The 24,963-nt window shown below is 52.7% G+C and overlaps 1 protein-coding gene across 1 annotated transcript in view; it reads right to left on the bottom strand.

The window, feature by feature from the left end:
• Window positions 1-24,103, bottom strand: part of PKNOX2 (PBX/knotted 1 homeobox 2) — a 103,929-nt gene extending 79,826 nt beyond the window's left edge. The window contains exons 1-2 of the mRNA XM_018043220.1: window positions 24,002-24,103; window positions 4,635-4,743 (exon numbers count right to left, since the gene is read on the bottom strand). Of these exons, the coding sequence (XP_017898709.1) occupies window positions 4,635-4,721 (87 nt within the window). The 5' untranslated portion in view covers window positions 4,722-4,743; window positions 24,002-24,103. The remainder of the gene's footprint in view (window positions 1-4,634; window positions 4,744-24,001) is intronic.

Below are 24,963 nucleotides of genomic sequence, written 5' to 3'. Positions count from 1 at the left end.
GCATCCTGAACACCATTCTCCTGGCTCTGAGGGTGGCAGGAGGATGGAGGGGGCAGGGGGTGGGGAGGAGTCCCAAGCAAGGGTTTGACTCCCTTCTGAAGTGAGCTTCCCATCTGGGTCCTGAGCTGCGAATTCTGACTTTGTCTGTCTTGCCTGCCTCTGGTCAATAACGAAGCTGCATCCTTGGTGAATTGCCAGAACCCTTTCAATACCCCCTATCATGATGTCACACTATGCAAGCACCTAGATACCTGCAGAGCAATTGGCTCCTAACCCAAACTGCAAGAGTGCCCCCATCCATTGCCACTGTGCCTAGTGGGTCAGACTGGCCACCAGGATTTCTTCTTTCTACTCAAATGCTCACGTAGCTGACATGCTGGGGACACGCAGAGGAGTGCTAAACGCTGAATACACACACACAAATAGACGAGATAAAATATTTGTCTTGCCTATAAGCCAAGGGCAAAGGCATTTGTGGAACAGTAGGTATGTGTCTGTGTTTGAGGAAGGGCGGGGGGAGGTTATCGACAGCAGGAGTTTGGGAGAAGGGGGTTACAGTGAGGGGTGGGGAAGCCGCTGCCTCTCCAGTAAAGCTGTCAGTTTCCTAAAATTGCTGATGGAGCCACAGAGCGAGAACTCTGGTGGGTGGGTGGTGTTGCCCACGGGGTGTTATAGGAAACGGGAGAACTTGAATGACATTTCAGAGGTGGAAAGAATGCATGGATGGAGGGTATGTGCCTGGATGGGTGAGAGGGAGGTTGCGTTACCAGAAAAAAATTCTGGGAGGGAGACTGGAGTGGCGCTTGCCGGGAGAGGGGAGTAACAGCAGAGAACACGACTTTGAGGCTCCCTTAGGGACCCGTGGGGGTGCTGGGAGGAGGGGCTGGGAAAGTCCAGGTGACAGATGGGCAGGCAGAGGCAGAGAGGCGAAAGGATGAAGAGTGAGGCAGGCGCCGAATGGAGGGACCACAGCCCTTGTTCGCATCCAGGTCTCTCTGGAGACAATGTCCTCATTAAACAATTATTGGCGAATTCCACAGTCCTGTGACTTGCCCTACCTCTCGGGGCATAAAGTGAGAATCTGCATCCCGGGCTTAGGTGTTATCACGCCAGAACTGAGGTACTGGAGGTGGACGGCAGAGGGCGCTGCGGCTCTGGCAGAATTCAACAGGGAGCCACAGGAAGGAGGAAGCAGGCCACAGGAAGGGTCCCCGTGGGTTGTTGCTTTTGTACTCTCTAAACTGAGGATCTGTCTTCAGCGCACAATGAACACAGAGGGACCTTCTTACAAGTAATCACAGAGTTTTCCAGGATGGACGGGAACAGAACTGAGGGGACCGGAAGCTGCTTAACTGTTATACCACTGGGCTTGTGCCCAAACAGCACAGAGCCACAACCAACGAACATTTCTGGACTAAAATGGGAAGAAGAAGGAAAAAAGCCTCCCTCATTTTTAATAACTTTATTCCCCAAACTTCAAAAATGAAATTGCCAAGTTAAGAATTTGCCTTGAAAAAATTTTTCTTCCTAATTTATTATAAAGAAGGTCCGGGGCTTGGGAATTTTTTAATGCAGATTCCTAATTTTCCAAAGCGAGATTCTCCTGTGCATTTGAATAGATTATGCTCGGTATTGCTAGCCCTTAGCACAACGGGAACATTATTAAAACGACTGCATGGGTCTCAGAGGACGGGTCCTGCTTTCTCGCTTCCTTTTTCATTTTGGGGACTTTGTAGCAAAGACTGTCCATTTCTGCCCATGGAAGAAACTGGGTTTCTGAAGAGGTGATAAAGAGATGCACTCAGCTGTCTAGGCCTTGAGGAGACAAGTCATATCGGGTCCAAAGGTAATGAGATTAGACCTGAGGAATGGAGAAGTGTGGGACCCTTTCCAGAGAGCCCTGTCCCAGAAGTGATACCCTGTGGGCCTGGCCCACACTATTAGGCTGGGCTTTCCTGAGGACATAGAGTGTCAGAAAGCAGCTGGTTTGCCAGGATGATGAGCATGATGAGGGCAATGGAGCAGGCTTCTCCTGGGAAGCAGGGCTCAGCCCCTGACTGCACAAAAGGAAGAAGGCAGGAGGACCAGAGAAAGTTCCCCATGCTTGAAAACCCAACATGGAAGCCCTGCTCACGTGGCAGCCACTCTGAGAAGCCCTGAAGAGCGGGGAGAAGGGCCCCCCGAAAGCCAACTGGCCTCAAAGTCTAGCACTGTGGGGAGAGCAGCCCCTCTCTGTGAGTCAGAGACTCCGCCCTGCAGTCTTCATCCACCTCTTCTATCCCGCCCATTCCATCCATGCCCTAGGTTCTCCCTGTGATCGCTCATCCCGGTCAGTTTCCTTGGGAACCAGTTTGGCTCAGGGAGGACCCACGGGAATCTAGCCACAGCCTAGTGGCCTAGTCAAGGCCATAAAGACCCCAGGCCTTGGCCTGGTCACTTTACCATGGACACTGAGACTTCATCCCTGGACTTCTGTGGTTACAAGGAGATACGTGTTTTTGCCATGGAAAATTATTCCTCTGCTGTAAATGTGAGTATTTTCGATGGTGAGGTTCCATAGCTGCTGGAGAAGAGAGCCTTAGGACAGCCCCATCATTGGGTTTCTGCTCTGAGGCCTCAGCTGGGGGCTGGAGCCTCCCTTCCCCCCTAAAAGGCTACAGCAGCTTGGTGGTGGCTTCCAGAGATGGGGGGCTGGGCACCATCGGGCTGCAGCCCCACCTCCTCCACCTCCCTCAGCACCTGGGATGGATGACTTCTCAGCTGTACCCTCTACCTCACTCCACCGGGACCAGTATTCCTAAACAACAAAGGTCCTTGCTGCAGCTCTCCTGCTATTCTCCCACCAACCCCAAGGGAAGGCAAAACAGGGGGTGCGGCCGGAGGCAGGGAGGCAGCTGGGCCAATCTGGCCTGACCTCTTGGCCCAACTCTGGTCTGTCCCTGAGCCTTGGGGATGGGGATGGGAGCCCTGGCGCCCACCATCTGCTAAACACAAGCGGTGTCCTGATTGTCATTCCCGGATCCCACTGTGGAACTTAGAGAGCATCATCCAGCTAGAAAAGAAATGGAGCTGATGTTCCTGCCTCTTCATTAATACCCTCAGGTATAAGTACCCATTAGTACCTGACACGGCCTGAGCAGACGGGGGATGGTTCTGGTCTGTGGAGGAAGGATGGTGCCTCTTCCCTGTAAGGTCCTTACGTTCCCAGGTCTCCACTGGTTCAGGCCTCCTTCTATGCTTGGTTCTGACCACAGAGGGAAAGGCCCTGACACAGCTGCACACCTGGAGGCTTTCGAACAGGGGGACCATGCAAATGCCCAGCCCAGCCCACAGTTGTTCATGGGAAGCTACTGACAGGAGCGGAGGGTCTGCTGAAGCCAAGGTCAGGGCAGGGTGAGCCTGGGAAGGAGCACAGAGTTGACGAGCAGGAGCAGGGGTGGGGACGAAAGGACATGCACTTGGAGGTCAGCGCTTCCAGACTTAAAAGGGGAGGAGTCAGGGGTGGTCCATGTGCTGGACCAAGTGGTCATTTTGGTGGGGGGATGACAGGGTGGACAGGGCAGCCCCACAGGCTCACACTAGGCTGGGGTGGCAGGGCTGTGGGACATAAGGCAATGCCCCCTGCACCTGCATCTCTGCATCCTGTCCACGTGGCACAGATGTCCCCTGTGGTCAGAAGAAGGGCTGTGTCTGAAATGCTAATGAGTGAGGCACGGCAGCGCAGGGCAAAGACCAGTGATCAAGACAGAATGGGAATGATGGCCTGGCACACAGTAGAGGCTCGCTGCACTTTCGTCAGATGAAAGAAGGAATTCAGTTCAGTTCTAGCTGGCTGCATTTCACATTACAGGGACTCGATCAGTAATAATTGAGAAAACAGGAGAGTGTGAAGGTGGAGCTTCCTGTGAACACACAGCCTCAGGAACTCTGAGTCTCAGAGAACCCAGCATGGAGGGGAGGCACACACAGGGGACCAAAGGTCAGAAGTGACTGGTCTCAAGGACTTGGGGAGCCTGACCCACAGAAGCTGGGCCAGGTATCCAGAGGATGGGGAGGAGAGAACAGGAGTACAGGGCTAGGCTGATGCCCTCTGCAGGAGGTGCAACTGGGCTGGGCATCTCAGAAGGACTTAGGGCTGCTCTGTCTGAGCTGCGGTTAATGGAGACTGGGAATCAGAGGAAAGGATAGAGGGTATAGAGAAATAGTCCTGGCCCTTTTCTGGATAGAAACTGAATGGAGTCCTGAACAGAAGGGAGATTCCTCCCATAGGCACACAGACCAGTGAATGAGGGATCTGGTAGAGGGACCCTCTATTGAAGGGTTTCCCTAAACATTCAAAGACAGACTCAATGTACCTGGAGCTGAGTCTCCCTGAGTGAGGGGCTGGTGCATTTGTCTGAGTGGGAATTGGGGTGGGGAGGGCACCAGACCATGACTAGGTGCTGCACCCTGGGGTGCCAGGTCCTGGATGCAGGCGACAGCTGCCCAGGTGGGATCTGAACCCGGTGCTTTGCCAAGTGCAGGCTCTTCTCAGGGAGTCTGGGCAGGAGGAGAGCTGAGGGAGGCCTGGCCCTGCCCTCCGCCCCGGGAAGGCCTCCGGGTCCCCTCCACCCTGCCGCCGGTCAGTCACTCACCTGTGGGCTGTCCTGGTAGGCTGGGGGCGGGACATTCTGCGTGGCCATCATCGTCAGAGCGGGGGCTGGGGAGGCATGTTGCATCATGGGATGGATTCACATGGGGGACCTGTGGCAGGAGAGAGGGGGCCGCACCGTTAATCACCGAGTGCAGGGAGTCCCGAGGACCAGCCCCTGGGTATGTGCCCAGGCCGGGCCCCTGGGGACTGACCAGATACAGTGAGGGCTGGAAGCCCTTGTGGGGAGTGCAGGAGAGAGAAGGGGAGAAGCCTGAGTAGGGAGGGGCTTGCTGTGCTATTTGGACTTGGAATAAACAATATTCAAATCACATGTAAAACAACCTGGGCAGCCAGCAGCCCTGCTTTTGTTCAGCACCAGCTCCAGCCTGGTGGGGGCCTAGGAAGAGGCAGGAGTCGTGAGGGGGCCTGGTCTGTGGCAGCACTGGAGGGGCGGGGGGAGGCGGAATTGGAGGCCACGTGGGCATGCCATGGTCAAGGGTGCTTTCCCTTCCCAGGCCTCCTGGAGCCACCCTATACCCTCGGGGCAGAAACCTCAGCGCTGGCCCTCATCATATGCACTTGCCTGACTGTATGGCCTCGCTCTGTTCACTGGAGAGGGCCCAGTTCTTGAGGCTCTAGCTTACTGTGTTCCCCTTTGCCTGGCACAGAAATAAAGCCACTCTTAACCTTTCCTCCTCCGTAAAAAATAGAAGAAGACGAAGCCTCAGCCCTCACAGTTCCAGATTTCCAGATCCCCCCTCCCGGCCCCAGGAGCCTCCCAGCACCACAGTAACCCCGGAGGTGTGCTCACCACACCTAGTGATGGAAAGGGACCTGGGGCGCCGGCCCTCCCCGGCTGGAGGGTGGAGCGGGTAGCCCCAGGTGACCACTTGGAGGCGTTCCAGGAAGGGACGAGGCAGGGGAACAGGGGCCACAGCCGCATGAATGTGCCTGCACACTCTAGGAAGACTTTGCTCAGCCTGTGTTCAACTCTGGGTTCATCCACACGTGGGGCCAGAAGAGCCGCGGAGCCAAGGGTCCTCTTACAGAGGAGGAGGCAGAGGCAGAGAGGACAGACGTGTGTGTGTGTGTGTGTGTGTGTGTGTGTGTGTGTGTGTGTGTGTTTCAGGGAGGGTGTGGTGCTTGGGGAGTAGGGTGGAACCAAGATCTCTAGACTTCCCCTGGTGGGGACTGCTCTCATCTACCAGCCCTCCCATCCCATCCCCCCAAAGCGAGCTGCCCCCATTGGCCTCAAGGTCTCTTCTTGAATCACTAAGTGGTGCCGTAAGAGGAGACAGCCTGGCTGCACCCCCCAAGGAAACAGAATGCTCAGAGAGCCGTTCAGTTGCAGGAGAGGCCCTGAAATATTTAGAGCTGGAAACCACGGCTCATTGCCTAATACAGGCCTGTCCATTGAGGGATGCGGGGACTCCTGAGAATGTCCGCGAGTGCAGGGCCTCCTCCTTGGAGGAGGGCGCTCAGGAGCAGGCGATGTTGGTGAGCGTGACAGTCAGACCCTCCCTCCCCTTCCTCCCTCTCCTTGGGGACCTCAGGGCTCCATCCTCTTCCTCCCTGATGTCCTCCCAACAGCCCCTCTGTGAGGCCTTCCAAAATGTTCACATCTCTGAATTCTGTGGGAACTGGAGGGAGTCAAAGGGAGGGTCTCAGGGCCCCATATGGAGTGTGTGAGTGTGTGTTGCTCTGTTAGTTCTTTTTCAGGAAGAGGAGGAAAGATCAGCTTTGGCTGACCCAAGTCTCCAAACCACCAGGTGCGCTTTGACCCGAAGTTCACACGTGAAAGCCCTGGAAATCCAGGCATTCATTCAGTTCAGTCCAGTCGCTCAGGCGTGTTCGACTCTGCGACCCCATGAACCACAGTGCGCCAGGCCTCCCTGTCCATCACCAGCTCCCGGAGTCCCCCGAAACCCATGTCATCGAGTCGGTGATGCCATCCAACCATCTCGTTCTCTGTCATTCCCTTCTCCTCCTGCCCTCAATCTTTCCCAGCATCAGGGTCTTTTCAAATGAGTCAGCTCTTCGCATCAGGTGGCCAAAGTACTGGAGTTTCAGCTTCAACATCAGTCCTTCCAATGAACACCCAGGACTGATCTCCTTTAGGATGGACTGGTTGGATCTCCTTGCAGTCCAAGGGACTCTCAAGAGTCTTCTCTAACACCACAGTTCAAAAGCATCAATTCTTCGGCGCTCAGCTTTTTTTATAGTCCAACTCTCACATCCATACATGATCACTGGAAAAACCATAGCCTTGACTAGGCGGACCTTTGTTGACAGAGTAATGTCTCTGCTTTTTAATAGGCTATCTAGGTTGGTCATAACTTTCCTTCCAAGGAGTAAGCATCTTTTAATTTCATGGCTGCAGTCACCATCTGCAGTGATTTTGGAGCCCAGAAAAATAAAGTCTGACACTGTTTCCCCATCTATTTGCCATGAAGTGATGGGACTGGATGCCATGATCCTAGTTCATTCAGCAGAGGTTTATCAAGTCAACTACATGCAAAGACCTGTGCTGGGGGTGAGGGGACAGATGAAAAGAGGCAAGGCGTTCTCCCCAGGGAGGGAGGTGATGGTGCAGTGAATCGAGGTTCCTGTGGAGAAGGCAGGGGGAAGGATGACTTCCTGTGTTGAAAACCTGAGACTGCAGGGAACGCCTCCTGGCCTCACTGAACTTGTACCCCATCCACCCTGGCCTCACTCCTGAGACGGAGCGCCAGGTCATCTTTGCAGCCAAAGCACCCAGGGTCACCGCATCTCACACGCACGAGGTACTGAGACCCAGGCTCCACTGCAAAGAGGCTCGGAAGGAAGCCCCGAGTGGAGCCTAACTCTGCAGGCAGGGAAACCAATGCCTTTTTCATGGCTGGGTCTTGTCCAGAAGGTGAAAAACATCCCAGAAAGGCGAGAGTGGAGTGAAGAGGGTTGGCGGACAGGACATAGGATATACACTCCTTGAGACATCAGAAAGAACCTGAAGAATGAAGACGTCTGAGATGTTAAAAGGGGCATGGAATCTCTCTTTTTCAGAAAACCTGGAGGGAATAAAGGAAATACGGGCATTTCTGGGGTGTGCTAGGTTCGGCTTTTCTGGGAACTCTGGAAGATGGGGTAATTTTGAATAGGATCCCTTCCAGGGAGCACCAATCTTAAATGTTCCTTGCCCAGAAAAAGCAAACGTCTATGGGGCTGTAGGGCCAGAAGCCTCCAGAAGGGGGAGCCTGGGGGCAGAGTTTGGCGGCAGATTTTTCTTCCCCTTTTGGGGGTAACTAGCTCCAGTACTCTTGCCTGGAAAATCCCATGGACGGAGGAGCCCGGTAGACTGCAGTCCATGGGGTCGCTAAGGGTCGGACACGACTGAGTGACTTCACTTTCACTTTTCACTTTCATGCATTGGAGAAGGAAATGGCAACCCACTCCAGTGTTCTTGCCTGGAGAATCCCAGGGACGGGGGAGCCTGCCGTCTATGGGGTTGCACAGAGTCGGACACGACTGAAGCGACACAGAAGAAGAAGTTCCCTCCTGGGCTTCCCAGGTGACTCAGTGATAAAGAATCTGCTCGCCAATGTAGGAGACATGGGTTTGATCCCTGGGTCAGGAAGATCCCCTGGAGGAGGAAATGGCTAACCCACTCCAGGATGGACAGAGGAGCCTGGTGGGGTGCTCTTGACTGAGCACACTCACAGTTCCCTTCCACCTTGGGTTTGGGTTTATATACATATATATACACCTCATTCCACAGATGAGAAAGTCATTGTGAAGGCAAAGCACAAGAAGCTCAAAAGGAGGAAGACTGAGGCTAAAAAGAGGACTCTTTAGTTTGCATTCTCTTGTTCACTGTCCAGTGGATGGGAAGTAGGGTCACTTTAAAAATGTTTGCAATAGCTGGTGAACTGCCCTACCTGGGGGTTAAAGAGAGATGGCAAGAGTAGTCCAGGGCTTCCCTGGTGGCTCAGATGGTAAAGAATCTGCCTGCAATGTGAGAAACCTGGTTTCCATCCCTGGGTCAGGAAGATCTCCTGGAGAAGGGAATGGCAATTCATTCCAGTATTCTTGCCTGGAGAATTCCATGGACAGAGGAGCCTGGCGAGCTAGAGTCCATGGGATTGCACAGAGTCGGACATAGCTGAGCGACTCACACACACACACACAAGAGTAGCCTGCACCTAGAAACCAGCATTATCCAGGCTGACAGATTTTCCCATCTGGAGCTTGCTGGGCTATGGAGCAGGGTCTAGAGGCCACAGGAACAATTTTCTGAGGACCCAGTTGGCCTCTGCCCCTCCTCTCCTCCTCTCTGGGGTCACCACAGGCCACTAGGCCACTGCCCTACTGCCCTCTGGGGGCTTCTCCTGCAAAAAACAGGAGGCCTTTTCATCACGGGCTTAAGTTTCCTTCCCTACGTGCTCAAGCACAGAGCCTCTGGTAACCTGACTCCGGGAGGACCAGAAGCCCACCACCACATCCGGAAGCTCTTGCTTTTCTTCACCCGCACAGGTGCCCCTTCTTCCCACCAGCTGGGCTTGGGGTGCAGAGGGTCCACGGGGGAGCATCCCAGAGAGGAATGTGGGGGTCTGACTTTTCTTGGCCGAGGCTCCACAGCGGGGGTGTGTGGGAACTCCTTGAGCCATCACTGGGCGCCAAGCCCTTTGGGGAACCCTGCCTTTCTGGTGCTTTGTTTGGGAGGCTGGAGGGCACAGGGGCCTCGGAGTATTTGTTTGTGGCCGGCGGCTGGGAGGCTGCTCCACCTTGTCCAGAGGCCCCAGCCCTCTGTCACCGGACACCAGGGCTCTGGAGGGACACAGCCAAGATCGCAAATGGAGGACACATGAGGAACAGTTTACCACCAAGAAATTTCCCACATCACAGGATTGTTTTCAACGCTGAGCACCTTTATTAAGGGGCAGCTAGGAAGGAAAATTAAAAAAAAAAAAAACAACCCTAATGCAACACTCAACCCCACAGTGATATCCAGGAAGAAATCATTTGTCACTGATATTATCATCCAAAGGAACTAAAACTGCCATTTTACAGAGCTCAGGGGCCAAGGGAGGCCGAGGGACGTGAAGGACACCCCTTAGGAATTAGGGAGGAGCAGCCCGGGAGCACTCACTCCCTCTGCCTCCTCAGCTCCAGCTCCCCAGCCCCACAAGGTGAGGCTGGACTGGAGCCCAAACTCCAGCTTGTTGACAAACAGACTGAGAAAAAAGACCCAAGCTTGTTAGGAAGGAGCTCATTAGGATTTGTTGACAAGAAACCCATTAGAACAATTAACATTCCATTAACGGCCCGGGGCACCAAGGGGTTAACGCTGCCCAGCAGTAATTGGGCTGTGGGGCCTGGTTGGGGGCTCAGGGCCTTAGGGATGAGAAACTTAAGTCTAATTGGGAACTCTCTGGCCAGCCAGCCCCACAGCATCAGGAGCAAGCTCCCTGACCCTGGCTGACCCTCCCCTGGAAGGCCTGAGGTGGGAGAGGGGACAAAGGGACCAGCTTCCCTGTGGCTCCCCACTGTCCTCCCCCTCCGACTGAAGGCTGGGTAGGTGGCTGGCACAGGACAGGGTGGGGAGATATTTCCACCCTCTGGGACACCTACCGTTCTTCCCTCCTTTCTCCTAAACCCCCTGGACCAGGGGAAAGGTTCTGTATTAGCCCTGGGAAGTAAGTTTCCTCTTTTAGAGAGCTTTTCAGTAATATTGCCCTCTCTTACAGAACCTCTTTGGAGATGCTAGGATCCTTGAGAGCCCAGGGCCTGAAGAGGGTTGGGGAGTGGTGGGAGGCAGCTCTGGCCCTGGGCCTGCCCCCTTTCCTCCCACCCCCAGCCCCCATCACCCTCCCCGTTCCCATCTTCCCTCCCTCCTTCTCTCGCTCCACATAAGGGCATCAAAGAAGCAGCACTGAGTCGCCCCCTGACCCAGGAGCCCTCATCTTCTGACCCCCCACACACTGGTAGTATGTTACCATTTTCCTTTCGCTGCTCTAAGAAGAGGCTGTGGAAGTCTGGGCCTCCATTTCCTCATCTGTAAATCCCCAGTGATCAGACGGAAGCTGAGCTTAGGGTCAGAAAATTCTGGGTTCCACACCCAGCTCTGCCACCTCTCTGTGACTGTAGGAGTCCCTCTCCCTCTCCATCTGCAAAACACTAGATTATTCCCAAAGCCTCTGCCCAGGGTTAGCACACCACACAAGCTCTGCTGAAGAGAATGGAAACAGTTGAAGCTGGTAGCTTCGTTCTACAGCCTCCCTCATTTGAGAGCGAAGCAAGGGGGCCCCAGAGTCCAAGAGAGGCAGGAAGCCTCCTCCTCGCCCCCAGCCCAGGGGCCCCCAGGTGGCTCCCGCCCCCTCCCCCAACCCCAGGCCCGCCCCTCTGAGCAGCTGCCCAGGCCAGGGTTCTGACGTCTAGACAGATTTGCAGGAGGCTGAAATAACACAGTGAACTCAGCAGGAGGGCCCGAAAGGCTGCATTAGTAACCTGGCTGGCTCAACCCTAAGCAGTTCCCTTTATTTTCCTTCCGCGGAGAGCCTGGTCCAAAAGGAGTCTCCGGCCCAGCTCCCTTCCCAGAAGCAGCCTGTAGGTGGCGCCGCGGAGCCCCCCGCTTTAATTGCATTATATAATATAACCTGTTTACTAAATCATGTAATCAGTCGGTTTAGGATTTACAGCTTCGGATGTGTATAGAGAATTGGACTTTGAGTCAAATTTAAAAACAAATAAAAATGAGAGGCAGCTGTTGCTGATAGTGTGATATTCATCTTTTGGAAACAAATTCACCCCGCTGCTATAAATTATGCCTGGGGAAAAAAAATGTGTTGGTGGTGGGAAGGAGTTGGCTACGTCTCCTATGCTGGCAACTCGGAGCGATGAATCTTGAAATAACGGTGTCAACCTGTCACTGATTTCATGTGACTCTGTGGATTTATCTAAAGAAATGCAAGCATGAGCATGCACACACAGAGACACACACAGACACACACAGACACACACAGACAGACACACAGACAGAGACACACACACACAGACACACTCACACACACACACACACACACACACACACACACACACACACACACACACACACCAGGTCTCTTTCGCAAAACCCAGTAAGGGTTAGAAACCGCAAGTGGAAAGCTGAGTGCCAGAGGAACTGGATGGTCCCCGATCCTTGGTGCTTGGAGTCAGCACCGGGGTGACAAGGCTTAAGCCAGTGTGAGGATAGATGGTGGGAAGGATGGAGGTGAGAGAGAGGACCCACTCATGGGTGGGAAGCTTCAAAGTGTAAGCAGGTCTGGTGGAGGTGTTTCAGAGAGGTGAAGGGTCCTTGTAGAATAAAGGGGAAGGGCCAGCCCCCAAGAGCCGCCCCTGACAGCACAGCAAGCGCTGGATCTGGGCTTGCCTGTTCACCCCAGGTGCTCGGGAGCCAGGCGGAGCCTCAGGGCAGGAATTCCTGGGGTGACAGGAATGCTGTGGCCTAGTGACTGTTGCTCCCCACCCCACCCCCACCATCTTTCTGACTTTGGGGTCCTAGGGGCAGATAGAATCCTCTCAATGCGATGAGGCCAGGATCAGTGTGGGAGCCAGAAGAGGAATCGTGTCTACACTGGAGGAAGGATTAGGATTCACATTCAGGATCAGACTCCCCGGCTCACTCACTGAGCTGAAGGCTGGCCGAGAGGTCACACCTCCCCCATCACCTGGGTCCCAGGGGGGTCACTGCTCCCAGCACAGAGCCCAAGTCCTGGCAGAACATCTCAGCCAGAAGGGCGACCTCCCTGCGCCCCTCTGGTTCTTGCTTAGAACTCTCAGTGGGGAATGATTCTCTACAGCAGGCAGCTCCGGCCCCCGTGGTCACCCACAGGCCTCCGCTCTGACTGCCCTTCGGCACCTCTCTGGGCAGCCCACTTGGGAGGTGGAGCCAGGTCATGACCTCTTGTGATCCTGCTGGTTTCCAAGGAACAGAGGAGCCCGTGGGTCCAGCCTGAGTTTGACCAGCCCAGCCAGTTTCAGTCTCCTTGGGAGATGGGAAATCTCCCTCTCTCCATCTCTCTCTCCTCCTTCACCTTGTAACCTCCCTTTGGTCTCTGGAAGAGGTCGGAACCATCTGTGGACCGTCCCAGCAGCGAGGTCCTCTCCGCGGCCTGTGGTCCTCCCTCCCGGAGCCTCCCACTCCTCCCCTCTCCCCACTCCAAGGCGATTTCACTCTTTGTGCTGGAATAACAATATGTCTCCTCCGGGGCCAGGTCTAGGAGTCATTTCTGTGCTTGGGGACCCCAGTCTGGGGATGGGCTACAGCTTGCTGCGAGACCCAGTTCTGGGAGGAAGGGGCTTATAATCCACTCTGAACCCCTCTGCGCCCACAGTGTAGTGTGTGTGTGCTGGGGTAAGGGGGGTGTTGGCGGGGCTTGTGACATTCCCTGGGTGTTGCAGGGATGCTGGGAATCTCTGACCCAGGTCAGTGGCTCTCCTCACCTTTGATTGGGTTTCCAGGGGAGGAGACCCATCCTGCCCCACTGCCTCTGACTCACGGGGGCTCCTGGCACCTCAGCACCCAGAGTTAGGGCTGTAGCTTTCTTTCCTTTATGTACCTGGTTCCCTTTACTGTTCAACTTGGTTTCAAACACAAATGGACCAGGGTCAGAGTTAGGAGAGCAGCCTTTACTGTGGCCCAGCATCTCTCCTGTCTGCTCCTGCTTCGCACCCAGGGACCAGGAAGTGACAGTCCCCCGCTTTCCTCCCTGCCTTGGCTGTCACACCTTTCCTGGCTTCAAAAAGCCGCTGATATATTTTACAAACTGAAACAGCAATTTAATTCCCCCTGATAGCGGCAATTGTCCATTAGATCTTCCTACCGAGGAGCTTAACAATAATTCCTTTCATCCAACTGCTTGCTTCTTCTTGATCTGAGAATCAATCCCATAAATAGCAGGCAAGAGTCTTCACATTACTCTCCCCCTCCAGCTTTTAGCATTTTGATGAAGATTCTCATCTCCTCTTTAAGCACTTTACAACTTGGTGATTTTTCCCCCCCTTTGGTTCCTTTAAACAAAATAAAACAAAAAAGCAGACAGGGCGGGGGGAAGCATGCTAGCTATAAGGGTAAGCACAGCCCTGCATTCTTCTTACAGAGAAGTGGTATGTACTTTCTCCTGCTGGAAGGCAGCAATGACCTCCAGGGGTCACCTCCAATCTGCCTTCAAGCAAGTGCTGTTCTGCCCTAGAGGCCCCATTGGTCTGGTCCTAAATTTCACCCACAGCTGGGTCCTGCTTTTGCCAGTGATGCTTGACTTAGAACAGTTTCTCTTTCTCTCCTGCCCTGTCTCTGCATCCCAGGAAAGGGGGTTGGAGGAGGCCATCACTGGTTCCAGGCACGGAAGCCTCTCCCCAGGCCCGAGAGCAGGTTCCCGCCCATCCCTTGGGCGACTCTCGAGCCTAGAGATGGGAGTCCGCCCTCTCTTTTTCATCTCCAGCCCTCTTCATCTCTATCCAAACAGCATGAGTGGGAGAGGTGGGGAGGAACGGAGATAGGAGAGAGCTTGAGGCCTTTCATTCAATTATTTTTCTTCTCTCTCAAACGTGCAGGCAGTCCTAGGGGTCTGGGGCAGAGGAGGGCCCTGCAGCTCTTCTGAGGGAGCAGCCGGGGTGGATCGCCAGGGCAGCTGGGAGCCCCGGCCAGCTCCCCCGGGACCCCATCATGTGCTCCTTGTCTGCACACATACACAGAGAGAAACAAATCTAAAAATGAACCCAGGGACTGAAATCCCCCTCGACAAACCCGAATCCCAGGTTTATTATTATTTGTTGAGAGCTGACAGCAGCCACTGCTCAGGAACTGAGCTGAGAAAACAACCTGGGCTGGGCCCCTGAGGCTTGCAGCTCAGCAGAGACAGACAAACAGCTCAGACGCTGGGGACCCCAGATGGAAGGAGAGTTTCTGCCGTCCTACCTGCCTGCTTCCTCCTATCAGTCAACTGCCTTCTCAGAGGCAGTCACCCGGGAGGCTGGCCCTCCCTGGGAGCCAGGAAGAGGAAGAATAGAAGTGAGGGGCTGGGATGGAGGTGCAGGGAGGGGGCTGGTCTGGAGTTCCCAGAACTAAGGGAGCCAGCCACCTATCGGGCATGGCACCTGAGATGCTCTCAGATTCTCCCGGAAGCAGAGGATGCTAAGAGGGTCAGCCAGGACCCCTTTCTCTCCGAGAAGGACTGCACCACATTATCTGGCTGGATGATACCTGGTTTCATTTTTAAAAACTGCCTCCAGAGGAAAAAAAGGGGTCAAGAATCAGGGCTGTGGAAGCAAGTAGTTCTTTGGGCTCAGTTTATCATTGAAAAGCCACGCATCCCCGATACTTCCTGACTCAGCCCATAGCTGTCCTCACTCTGGGCCCTCGGTGAACCCAGAGAAAAGACAGGGGGACCCTTCAGAGTCCACAGCAATGTGGGAGGAAAGGGCACCAGCCGGGTGCCTTGGTCCTCACGGCTGTTTGGAACTAGAGCAGGTACACTGGCTCCATGTTCCTGATCTGTCAGAAAGGCAGCCCTGGGGGGTAAGGGAAGGGAGGATGGCATCTTCCATGTGAAAAGGGGTGATGCCGGGCAGTCACCCCTGGGTTTCGGCATCCAAGCCCCAGCTAGCAGGCAAGCCCCGTCTACCTCCCGAGAAACGACTCCTCTGCTGCGCTTCTCTGCCGGCAAGGTCCTCTATGCTACACGACCACACCTCCGCCCGCATCAAAACTTTGCTCAAGGCCTTCTGTTCCATGAAGCCTTTCTTCACTTTCTACTCCAGGACCATCCTCTCAGTGGGAGCCCTGCTGTCAGGCAGAGGGAGGGCATGTAGTATGATTTAGCACTACATGTGTTTCTATGTCCTGGAAAGCCTACTTCCCAGTTAGGTCTCATCTTGCCCATTGACCTCTATGTTCCCAGCAGACAAGATCATGGCCTTGCCTTGCTTTTCCTTCTGGGGAAAAAGGTCTGTGCAATGTGATTTTACAAGGTCTGTCTCCTTATGGAGGGCTTCCCAGGTGCTTTAGTGGTAAAGAATACGCCTGCCAATGCAGGAGATACAGGTTCGATCCCTGGGTCAGGAAGATATCCCTTGGAGAAGAAGATGGCAACAACTCCAGAATTCCTGCCTGGGAAATTCCAAGGACAGAGAAGCCTGGTGGGCTACAGTTCATGGGGTCGAAAAAGAATTGGATACGACCGAGTGACTAAACAACAATAACAACCCCCTTACAGAGCCTGGATAGACATAAATCTTTTGGTTTATTGTTGAAATGTCAAAAAGACCAATAAATCTAAGGATATTAGATACTAGGACTTAAAGAAAGGATAAAGCTTTAAGTCCCAGCAGTCATTTACACCTTAGTGAGAATGAGTTTGTTTCCCTGGAGCCAGTTTTGCCCTGGAGTGAGATGATAATCCAGAATTATTAACGACTTCCACTCGCTGAGCCCTTGCCATGCACCAGGCATTATGCTGAGCTGCTGTCACAGAGAACCCTATCTGTTTTTCCCAGTAATCATAAGGTATAGGTGTGACAGTTGTCCCGTTTCAAGGATGTGAACCCTGAGGTTTGGAGTGGTGGAGAGAGTTCTCAAATGTGACACAAGGCCTGATCTCAGAGTCTGAACGTTTAACCTAGAAGTCTGGGGTGGAGACAGGGAACACCTGCGGAGCCCTGGAAATGAAACAGGAGACAAAGCTGACTGTGCAGAAACTACCATCTGGAGTCAGGACACCCAACACAGGTGGTCCCTCACTTCCACATGCCCTGAAGGTCAAGGGCCACATCGTATCGACACACCTAAATGTCACCCGTCTGCCAAATTTGGGCTTTTGCACCTCACTAACGGGCACATACTTTATGCCTGTGGATGGTGAGGCCTCTTAAACAGCAACTGTTCATTTCTGTCAGTCCTGTCTTCTCTGGACAACAGGGTGTGTGCAAATCATTTAAATACTGTATTGCGTTTGCTCTTATTATTGTATAAAAATGAGTAAAAGATGGGAAACAAAATGCTGCTAACACTCATGAGAAGTCGGGGCCTCACACGATGCAACCAAGGCAGAGATGCTTCCATGAGCGCTGAGAGGCAGGTCTGAGCCTCTGTCAGGACTCACTGGACTGTGGGTTCAATTATGAAGGGAAAGAACAAGATTTGAGAACGACTATGAAATGACGGAATACATGGTTGAAGACTGCATGTAACAGGCGATCATGTGTCTCAGCCGTGGGCTCAGAACCCTGGGAGCTGGTGCCAGGCATGGGCGGGGGCTACCTGTGCCCTGACCCCTCACCACGCAGGCAGCTCGGTGCCAGGATCCGACTCACGTCGGCGGGGATGCCGGCAATGTCTCCCTCCTGTGTTTCGCCCCAGATGGGGAGGGGTGGGGAGGGAGGGGGCCTGCAGTCTATTTGCTCCCTGTGAAGTCTCTCTGCTTGGCCTTCTTTCTCCGCCCCACCCATGGTTTTCCAAGGACCACCCACAGCTGCAAAGAAGTCCCTGTTCTGGAGGGAAATATGCCGTGACTCACAGGCTAAGAGGCACCTGGCTCTATCTGCGGAAAGCCCGTCTGATGCAACAGGACTGGCTTTTATTCACGTTAGGGGCACCCCATGCTCAGTGAGCATCCCTTGACATAGCTCCCTGAGTCCTAACTTTATCCCCCTGCAAAAGCCCCTTCCCACAAACCTTCCTTTCAGAACTGCCTCCTTCTTCTCTCAGCCCAGAGAGGTTTCAGGCAGTTTCTGAAGGGGTGACCAGCAAAGACATATTTGCTGGCCAGCAACGGGATTATTACCCACAGCCTCCAAAGCAGGAAGCAATTAAACAAAAGTGCAGGGGGCTAGAGCTCTGTTCTGCATCCCCCTGGCCCCTGCCAAGCTCCATCCCTTCAACCTCCAGCTTTGAAAAGGGGTCACTAGTTCTCGGGTTTCTAACAGGGAAAACTTGAGTCATATGCTGGCCCTTTCTACTGCACTCAACCAAGAAGTGTTCCATATTAGCAGTGGGTATCTTTGAATGCTAGCCGCTTGTCCAAAAATTATAACTTGCCTCAAATGCTGCCCTTTGCAGTGACGACACATTCCCTATCATTGTGGTCTCGGTGGAAAGAAATACTGCCTTCATTAGAGAAACTTTGTGGACTCGAAGTTCAAGTTGTGCTTCTACTTGTACCAGTTAAGACAGACCCCATGGAGGGCAAGGTCAGGGCGGGGAGGCAGGGAGGTGAAGACAAATTCACACAGTGGACTCTGGACCTGGGGGACCAATTAGGATACTTGGATTAGAACAGAGAATGATCTTTTGGGATCTGAGCACTTGTTGATCTGGGTGTTCCAGGGTCTGGCCCGTTCAGGAAGAAGGAGTGAAGCATGTCAACTCCCAATGTAGAGATTCCATCCAGAGCAGAGTGGCCTGGGCAGGGCAGGAGAGAGGAGTGTGAGGTGTCTGCTCCCAGAGCCCATCCCTGGGGAAGGGAGGAGGGAAAAAAGTGGGAATTCTCAGCCACAATGCCTCCCCAAGGGCACAGGTGGCCTCAGGCTGGGCAAGATCCCCGCTATCCACAAGCCTCTCTGATCTCCTTTTTAGGGCCTGGCTGTCTCAGGTCAGAGCATCTGCTCTGCAGCCCTGGGAAGAGAAGTCTGCTGTTTCTTTGTTCTGGGATTCATAAAAGTGTAAAAAAGGATCTCACCTAATGAGACCCTTGCTGTGGTCAAGGATTATTTCACGAACAGGGGCTGTGTATGCTCGTGAGCTGAGATAGTCTGGGGAGCAGCGGGGGAGTGGGCAAAGGGAGATGAAGAGAGAAGGAGGCCCATGTAAGAATGATCAGGAAGGTCAAGGAGAGAGGTCCCCAACAGGATCAATGCTCAGGGGATGCTGATGAAATCTGAAGTTTCAGAGACGTGTCTGTCTCTGGGGGCTGGCCACTATGGCTGCCCTAGCTTGAGCTGAGCGTTATCTTCACTCCTTACCCTTAGCTTCTTCCTCAAGCCCAGAAGCAGTGTTGGATGCAAGGCTCCAAAGAGGACTGTTCAGAGCAGTTTGCCAGAGGGCAGGCAGAGCCGTGGTGGGTCTGACTGCTGCCTAGAGGAGGGGTACAGAGGAGAGATCCTGTCCGAGGCCACAGGCAAGTTGAGTGGGGGTCCTGCCTGGAAACCAACAGTCATTTACTGAGCACCTGTTATGTGCCAGGCTCTGCAAAGGGCCTTGGATGCCCCAGAAGGAGAAAACAGAGCCGAGTGGAATAAATAAAGATACGCGATGAAGCAAGATAGATGACTTCAGATTTCAAGGGATCCCGAGGGCTGAGTAAGAGAAATAAAAAAGGAGCAGACCAAATCTCAAGCCTCAGCACACAGTGGTGGAAATTCAGAACTTTAAAAAGAAAAGAAACCTAAAAGTGGATTCTCACTGCCAGACTTGAAGTAAGATAGTGAAGCAGCACCTTCAGGACCTACGAGAAAATGGTGTGGAATGTGGGACTTGCTCTGAGTTCTGTCAGTCAGGTTCAAAGAGAAGATCAAGTCCGGCTTGGATACATGAGGACTCAATTTACTCCCCTCCCATCAATATAAAAATAACTAGAGGTGATAATTCAAAAAACAAAGAGGCTGGAGGAAGAAGACAATGGAAAACAAAACAGAGCTGCAGCCCAACGGGAGGAAGGCAGCTGGAAGGACGGAGGGGTGGGCGTCAACCTGGGGGCTCAGGAGACTAAGCAATGGCCAAGTGGTGAGGACAGGATTCCATTCCTTTCCCTGGGGTCAAATCCCAAGAGTAAGTCCTGTGGCTGAATAACATTTCCACCTTGTTATCAACCTATAGACAAGGCCTGGAAAATTCAATGGACTGTATAGTCCATGGGGTCGCAAAGAGACGACACAACTGAGCGACTTTCACTTTCACTTTGGGGCTTCCCTGATAGCTCAGTTGATAAAGAATCCACCTGCAATGCAGGAGACCCTGATTCTATTCCTGGGTCGGGAAGATCCCCTGGAGAAGGGAACGGTTACCCACTCCAATATTCTTGGGCTTCCCTTGTGGCTCAGCTTGTAAAGAATCCGCCCGCAATGCAGGAGACCCGAGTTCGCTCTCTGAGTTGGGAAGATCCCCTGGAGAAGGGCAAGGCTACCCACTCCAGTATTCTAGCCTGGAGAATTCCATGGACTGTATAATCCATAGGGTCACAAAGAGTCGGACACGACTAAGTGACTTTCACTTCACTACCAACCTATAGTCAACATGCAGAGGTAACCACAGTTATTTAACAGAATAAAAATCTTCTAAATCTTATAAAGATAGCACATAAACTATACTAAATAGTGTAACACTGTGCACTCTGTAATATATATATTCTGTATTATATATAATACTATTTACTAAAAATAGATAATATCAAATATAGTTTGATCAAACTAATATAAATTGGAAGGAGAAGAATGTGTGCTCGTTCCCCTAACCTCTGCAGCCGATCGTTCATAAATAAACACATACATTAAAAAGAGGAACTGAGGGAATTTCCTGGTGGTCCAGTGGATAAGACTCCAAGTTTCCAGTGTAGGAGGCACGTGGTCAATAACTGGTGGGGGAACTAAGATTCCCACGCTGCCCAGAGAGGCCAAATAAATAAATAAATAAACAAACCATCTTAAAAAAGAGAGAGACTGACACATATTGTATGACATAACAAGCAACCACGTGCGTACATGCTCAGTTATGCGACTCTTTGTGACCTTATGACTGTAGCCCGCCAGGCTCCTCTGTCCATGGGATTCTCCAAGCAAGAATAACTGGAGTGGGTTGCCATTTCTTCCTCCAGGGGATCTTCCCGACCCAGGGATTGAACCTGTGTCTCCTGCATTGCAGGTGGATTATTTACCACAGAGCCACCTGGGAAGCCCAATAAGTGGCCACAAGATCAGCTAAATCAGAAACTGTTTCTTAGGGTTGACTGGATGGTGAACTAGTGGGTAGAGGTGGGGTAAGAAGGGAGGCTTTTTAGAATACTATGCAGCAATCAAAAACAATAGACTAGATCGATTTATCTTGACCTGGAAAACTCTCCATTATATAGCCTAGTTTAAAGCAAGCTTTTAGAACAGCATCTCACTGTGTTCAATTAAACACCCAAACCGATAAGACGCAGTCCGTGTCCTCAAGGAACCCCACCTCTGCAGCCCCTCTCCATTCCTCTGTTCTACCCCACCGGCTTCTGCTTCTGGAGCATCTCCCTCGCTCAGAATTTTGCAAGATGCAGATCTCTTTCTATGCTAGGGGAGAGCTGTTTTATGTAAGTTTCAAGTCACAAACGCAAGTTCTTGACTACAAGTTGTAAGTTCAAAGATGGACCTGGATGAAGCCGCCCGGGAGATGAAAGCTTCACGCACAAGTAACTGGCCAGGGGGAAATCAAGTGGGGAAGGGAAATCTGAGAATTACAGATGCCGAGGCCAAAAGGCATCTCACAGAGCTCCCATCCACGTTTCACATTCACAGATAAAGAACATACGTGGGGCGTGATGGAAGGTCACTGTATTGAATTAGTGCCCAGAAGAGGGGGAGATGGGCTTGTTACCAACCAGAGGCAGGAAAGAAGCCAAGAGATGCTGAAGCTGGAGCAGGGGACTGATGCCAGGGCCCTGCAGAGAAGCCCATAGGGAGATGGTGGGGGTGCAGTGTGTGGGGCTGGGGTCCACTTCAGGAGCTGCTCATGGAACAGGTGGCTTGACTTTGGGGAAGACCAGGGGAAATCAGACAGGATCACACTTCCTCAGTGTCCACAGAAGCTGGAAAGAAGCAGCTTCGATGTGGGCAGGAGGGACACGTTGGGGAGGGGCTGGGAGCATCCATTGCATGCCAGATGTGCGTGAGGTGCCCTACAGTAGTTCTGGCATTTCATCCTCACACAAGCCCTGCAAGGTAAATGCGGTTGTCCCAGTCCATTGAGACAGTGACAGTTAGAAAACCTAAGTCTTGTAACTTGCCCCAAATCCCGCAGCCAGCAAATGGCAGAGCTGGAATCTGAAGCTGGGCTGCTTTGTTTCAAAGTCCCTGCTCAAGGAATCAGAGGGCATCAATCAATGTGTGGTCACTCATTGCTAGGAGGAGTGTCTTTCCCCAGCTGGGATAAACTAACCCTTCTCACTTCCTAAATACAATGTATGGACTCAGGTCCTCTGCCCAATCCATGAACACCCAGGCACAACGGCTGGGTCTGGGGGACTAGGATTCACTGGCCCAGTAGGACCCTGAAAATTCCCACCTTGGAGAACAGGAGTTGGGGTTCCCTTTCTCCCAGCCCCGAGCCCTGCATTGCTTCTGAGATGGCTGCCCTGACAGAGCCTGCTGTGTCGGCCGTGGGAGGAGGTGCACTGGGATGGAGCATGAACACAGCGTGGAGAAGAGAAGCTGGAAGCCTGGACCCTTGGTTTTTGGTGCTCAGCTCCATACCTGCCCTCCTCCAACCACCAGGGCACCTCATTGCCCTTGCCCCCACCCTCAGATGCTATCATCTCCCCGACGTCTCCCCAGGCACCTCCGCCCCCACGGAGCCTCTGACTTCAGCAGGAGGCAGGCAGGCCCACGAGAGTATGTATGTCAGTTAGGGGTTGTCGTTGACACGTGGAGATCATTAACGAGGCTTATTTTTAAATTGTAATTGCAAAATGTAAATGCTCCCCAAACTGATGTGTAATTGCTACCCCCTCCACCCCAGCCCTTCCCCTCTGGTGCCAGCTTTGCAAGGAGAGAATTAGAAAATAAAAAGGGGGTGGATTATGTAAGCAAAATGATTTTAAAAAAAGAGAGCGAGAGAGCTAAGAATTTAAGTGAGACAGCTGGCGGCTCCCTGATTGCCACACTTCTAGCATTAGCTGCAAAAATTGTCCTTGCCGACTGCACCCACCCAAGCAACGGTGTCAACTGTATTGAGTCCCAGAACAGAACAGACTGGCGCTTCCTTGGCAAGATGGTTCAGTGGTCAGTGTGAGTGAATGTGTGTGTGTGTGTGTGTGTGTGTGTGTGTGCCCTCTTCAACATACATGATATTTCTAATTACCCGCCTCTCTCCTTCTTCTCTTGAGGGATACAAGCTTTTGTGGGGAATCTGGCAATGATTACTGCCCCCCAAACAAAGACTGGATCCCAGGTGGAACTAGTAAAGAGTCTGCCTGCCAATGCAGGAGACTCGAGACATGTGGATTTGATCCCAGGGTCAGGAAGATCCTCTGAAGAAGGAAATGGCAACCCCCTCCAGTATTCTTGCCTGAGAAATCCTATGGACAGGGGAGCCTGGTGGGCCACAGGCCATGGGATTGCAAAGAGTCTGACATGACTGAGTGCTGAGCATATATTGGATCACAAAGACTGGGAAACTAGAAGATCATGGTGGCCCTAACCCATCAGCAAAACTTACAAACACCCCAGCAGGGTCCTGTGGATTTGGGATGGGGGGGTGGGGGTGGAGCCCATCTCACCATAATAGATCCAGCCCTTATCATGGCGTACTGGAAAGAAAAAAGACTTGTTTTGGATAACTGGATTTCTAAACCCCTGCCTATACTGCTACTTAGGTCTGTGAGATCATCAGGTTACTTAAGGGGATTTTAAGAACCCTATCTGATAAGAGGATTAAGTGAGATTCTCTGCTTTATACTCTCTAAGGAACTAGTTCTCATAGTTCATCACACACATCTTGGATGTAGTTTCCTCTGGGTTCATCAGAAACACTGGGGGCAGGGTGCAGATTCTGTCTAAACCTAGACTCACAATTTGGGATCTCTGGTGTGAGGTCCAGGAACTGAGTTTTTCACAAACATCCCTGGAGACAAGGCTTGCTCCAGAGGGCTGGACAAGTATGACCGTCATGGGTGTGAGCAACAGCCCTTCCCTCCATAGCAACAAGAGTTTATTGTCCATGGACTATGTAGAGGGAAATAGAGGTAGGCAGGGACCAGGCATAGCTCTCACCCCATCCTCCAGGAGCCAAGGAGAAACACTACAGGGTTGTGTGTTCTGAGGTCATGTGCAGTGTCAGCTAACGTTATGGGCCGCTTCTCAAGGTTTTCAGAAGAAAAGACAATCCGCCTAGAGGGCTTGCTAAGTATTAGTCACTCAGTTGTGTCTGATTCTTTGCGAGTCCATGGTCCGTAGCCCATCGGGCTCCTCCATCCATGGGCTTTTCTAAGCAAGAATACTGGAGTGGGTAGCCATTCCCTTCTCCAGGGGATCTTCCAAACCCAGGGATCAAACCTGGGTGTCCTGCATTGCAGGTGAATTCTTTACCATCTGAGTCACCAGGGAAGCCTGAAGGGTTTAACCACGTGTTAAAGGATGGAGAACGTTTCTTACTGTTCGGTGATCCCGGCGGCCTCTGGGATGGCCCTCAGGGCACTCAGTCCTCTCCTCACTTCCAGCTGGGCCAGCAACCCTTGCTGTTGACCAGAACCAGCGCACCTGTGAGAAAGAGCAGAGCAGAGCTCAGAAAGGAAGGCTAGAGGTGCAGGAATAAAGGGGGACCCCACTCTGTGCCCCCTCCTCCCAGCCTGGTGGTGAAGGGTATACTCTGTGTGCTCTGCAGACCTCCTACTACACGATCATTCAAGCCCCTCTCCTCGCTGCGTGTTCAGACCCACCGAGCCGTGTTAGAGCCCAGCCCTTGTCTTGGCGGGAAATAGCCTGTGGTTGCCCATCTGGTCTCCTGGCACCAGACAGCCCCTCTGCCCCAAGTGTGGTCAGGTCACTGAGTGATTTGTGAAGCCTGGGGAAGCACAGCCTGCTTCTTGCTTTAAACTGTAGGGAAATCAGAGAAAGAGTGGCAGTTGACACCTGCTCAGATGCATGGAGGAGTTTCAGATGCTTTCCCAGCAGACGGGCTTCATCTGGGGGTCTGAACACTGATGGGTGGAAGGAGGGCACTGGTGGGCAGCAGGAAGGAAGAATCAGGAGGGCAAAGGACCCAAGGCAGTGAAGAACAGCCTTGACCTAAAGGGGGCTTCAGCTGCATGACTTATTTATTATTAGATTTGTTTGTGTTCAGTCACTCAGTCGTGTCCAACTCTTTGTGACCCCATGGACTGACTTCCCTGTCCTTCACCATTTCCCAGAGTTTGCTTAAACTCATGTCCCTTGAGTCGATGATGCCATCCAACCATCTCATCCTGTGCTGCCCCCTTCTCCTCCTGCCCTCAATCTTTCCAAGCATCAGGGTCTTTTCCATGTGACCCTAAGGACTGTAGCCCACCAGGCTTCTCTGTCCATTGAATTCTCCAGGCAAGAATTCTCAAGGCAATTCTCCTGCATTGTAGAAGGAC

Source organism: Capra hircus, chromosome 29 (assembly GCF_001704415.2).
Source record: "Capra hircus breed San Clemente chromosome 29, ASM170441v1, whole genome shotgun sequence".
Taxonomy (NCBI): Eukaryota; Metazoa; Chordata; class Mammalia; order Artiodactyla; family Bovidae; genus Capra; species Capra hircus.
The sequence above is the reverse complement of the archived record's forward strand: the minus strand, read 5'-3'. Positions and strand labels throughout refer to the sequence as shown.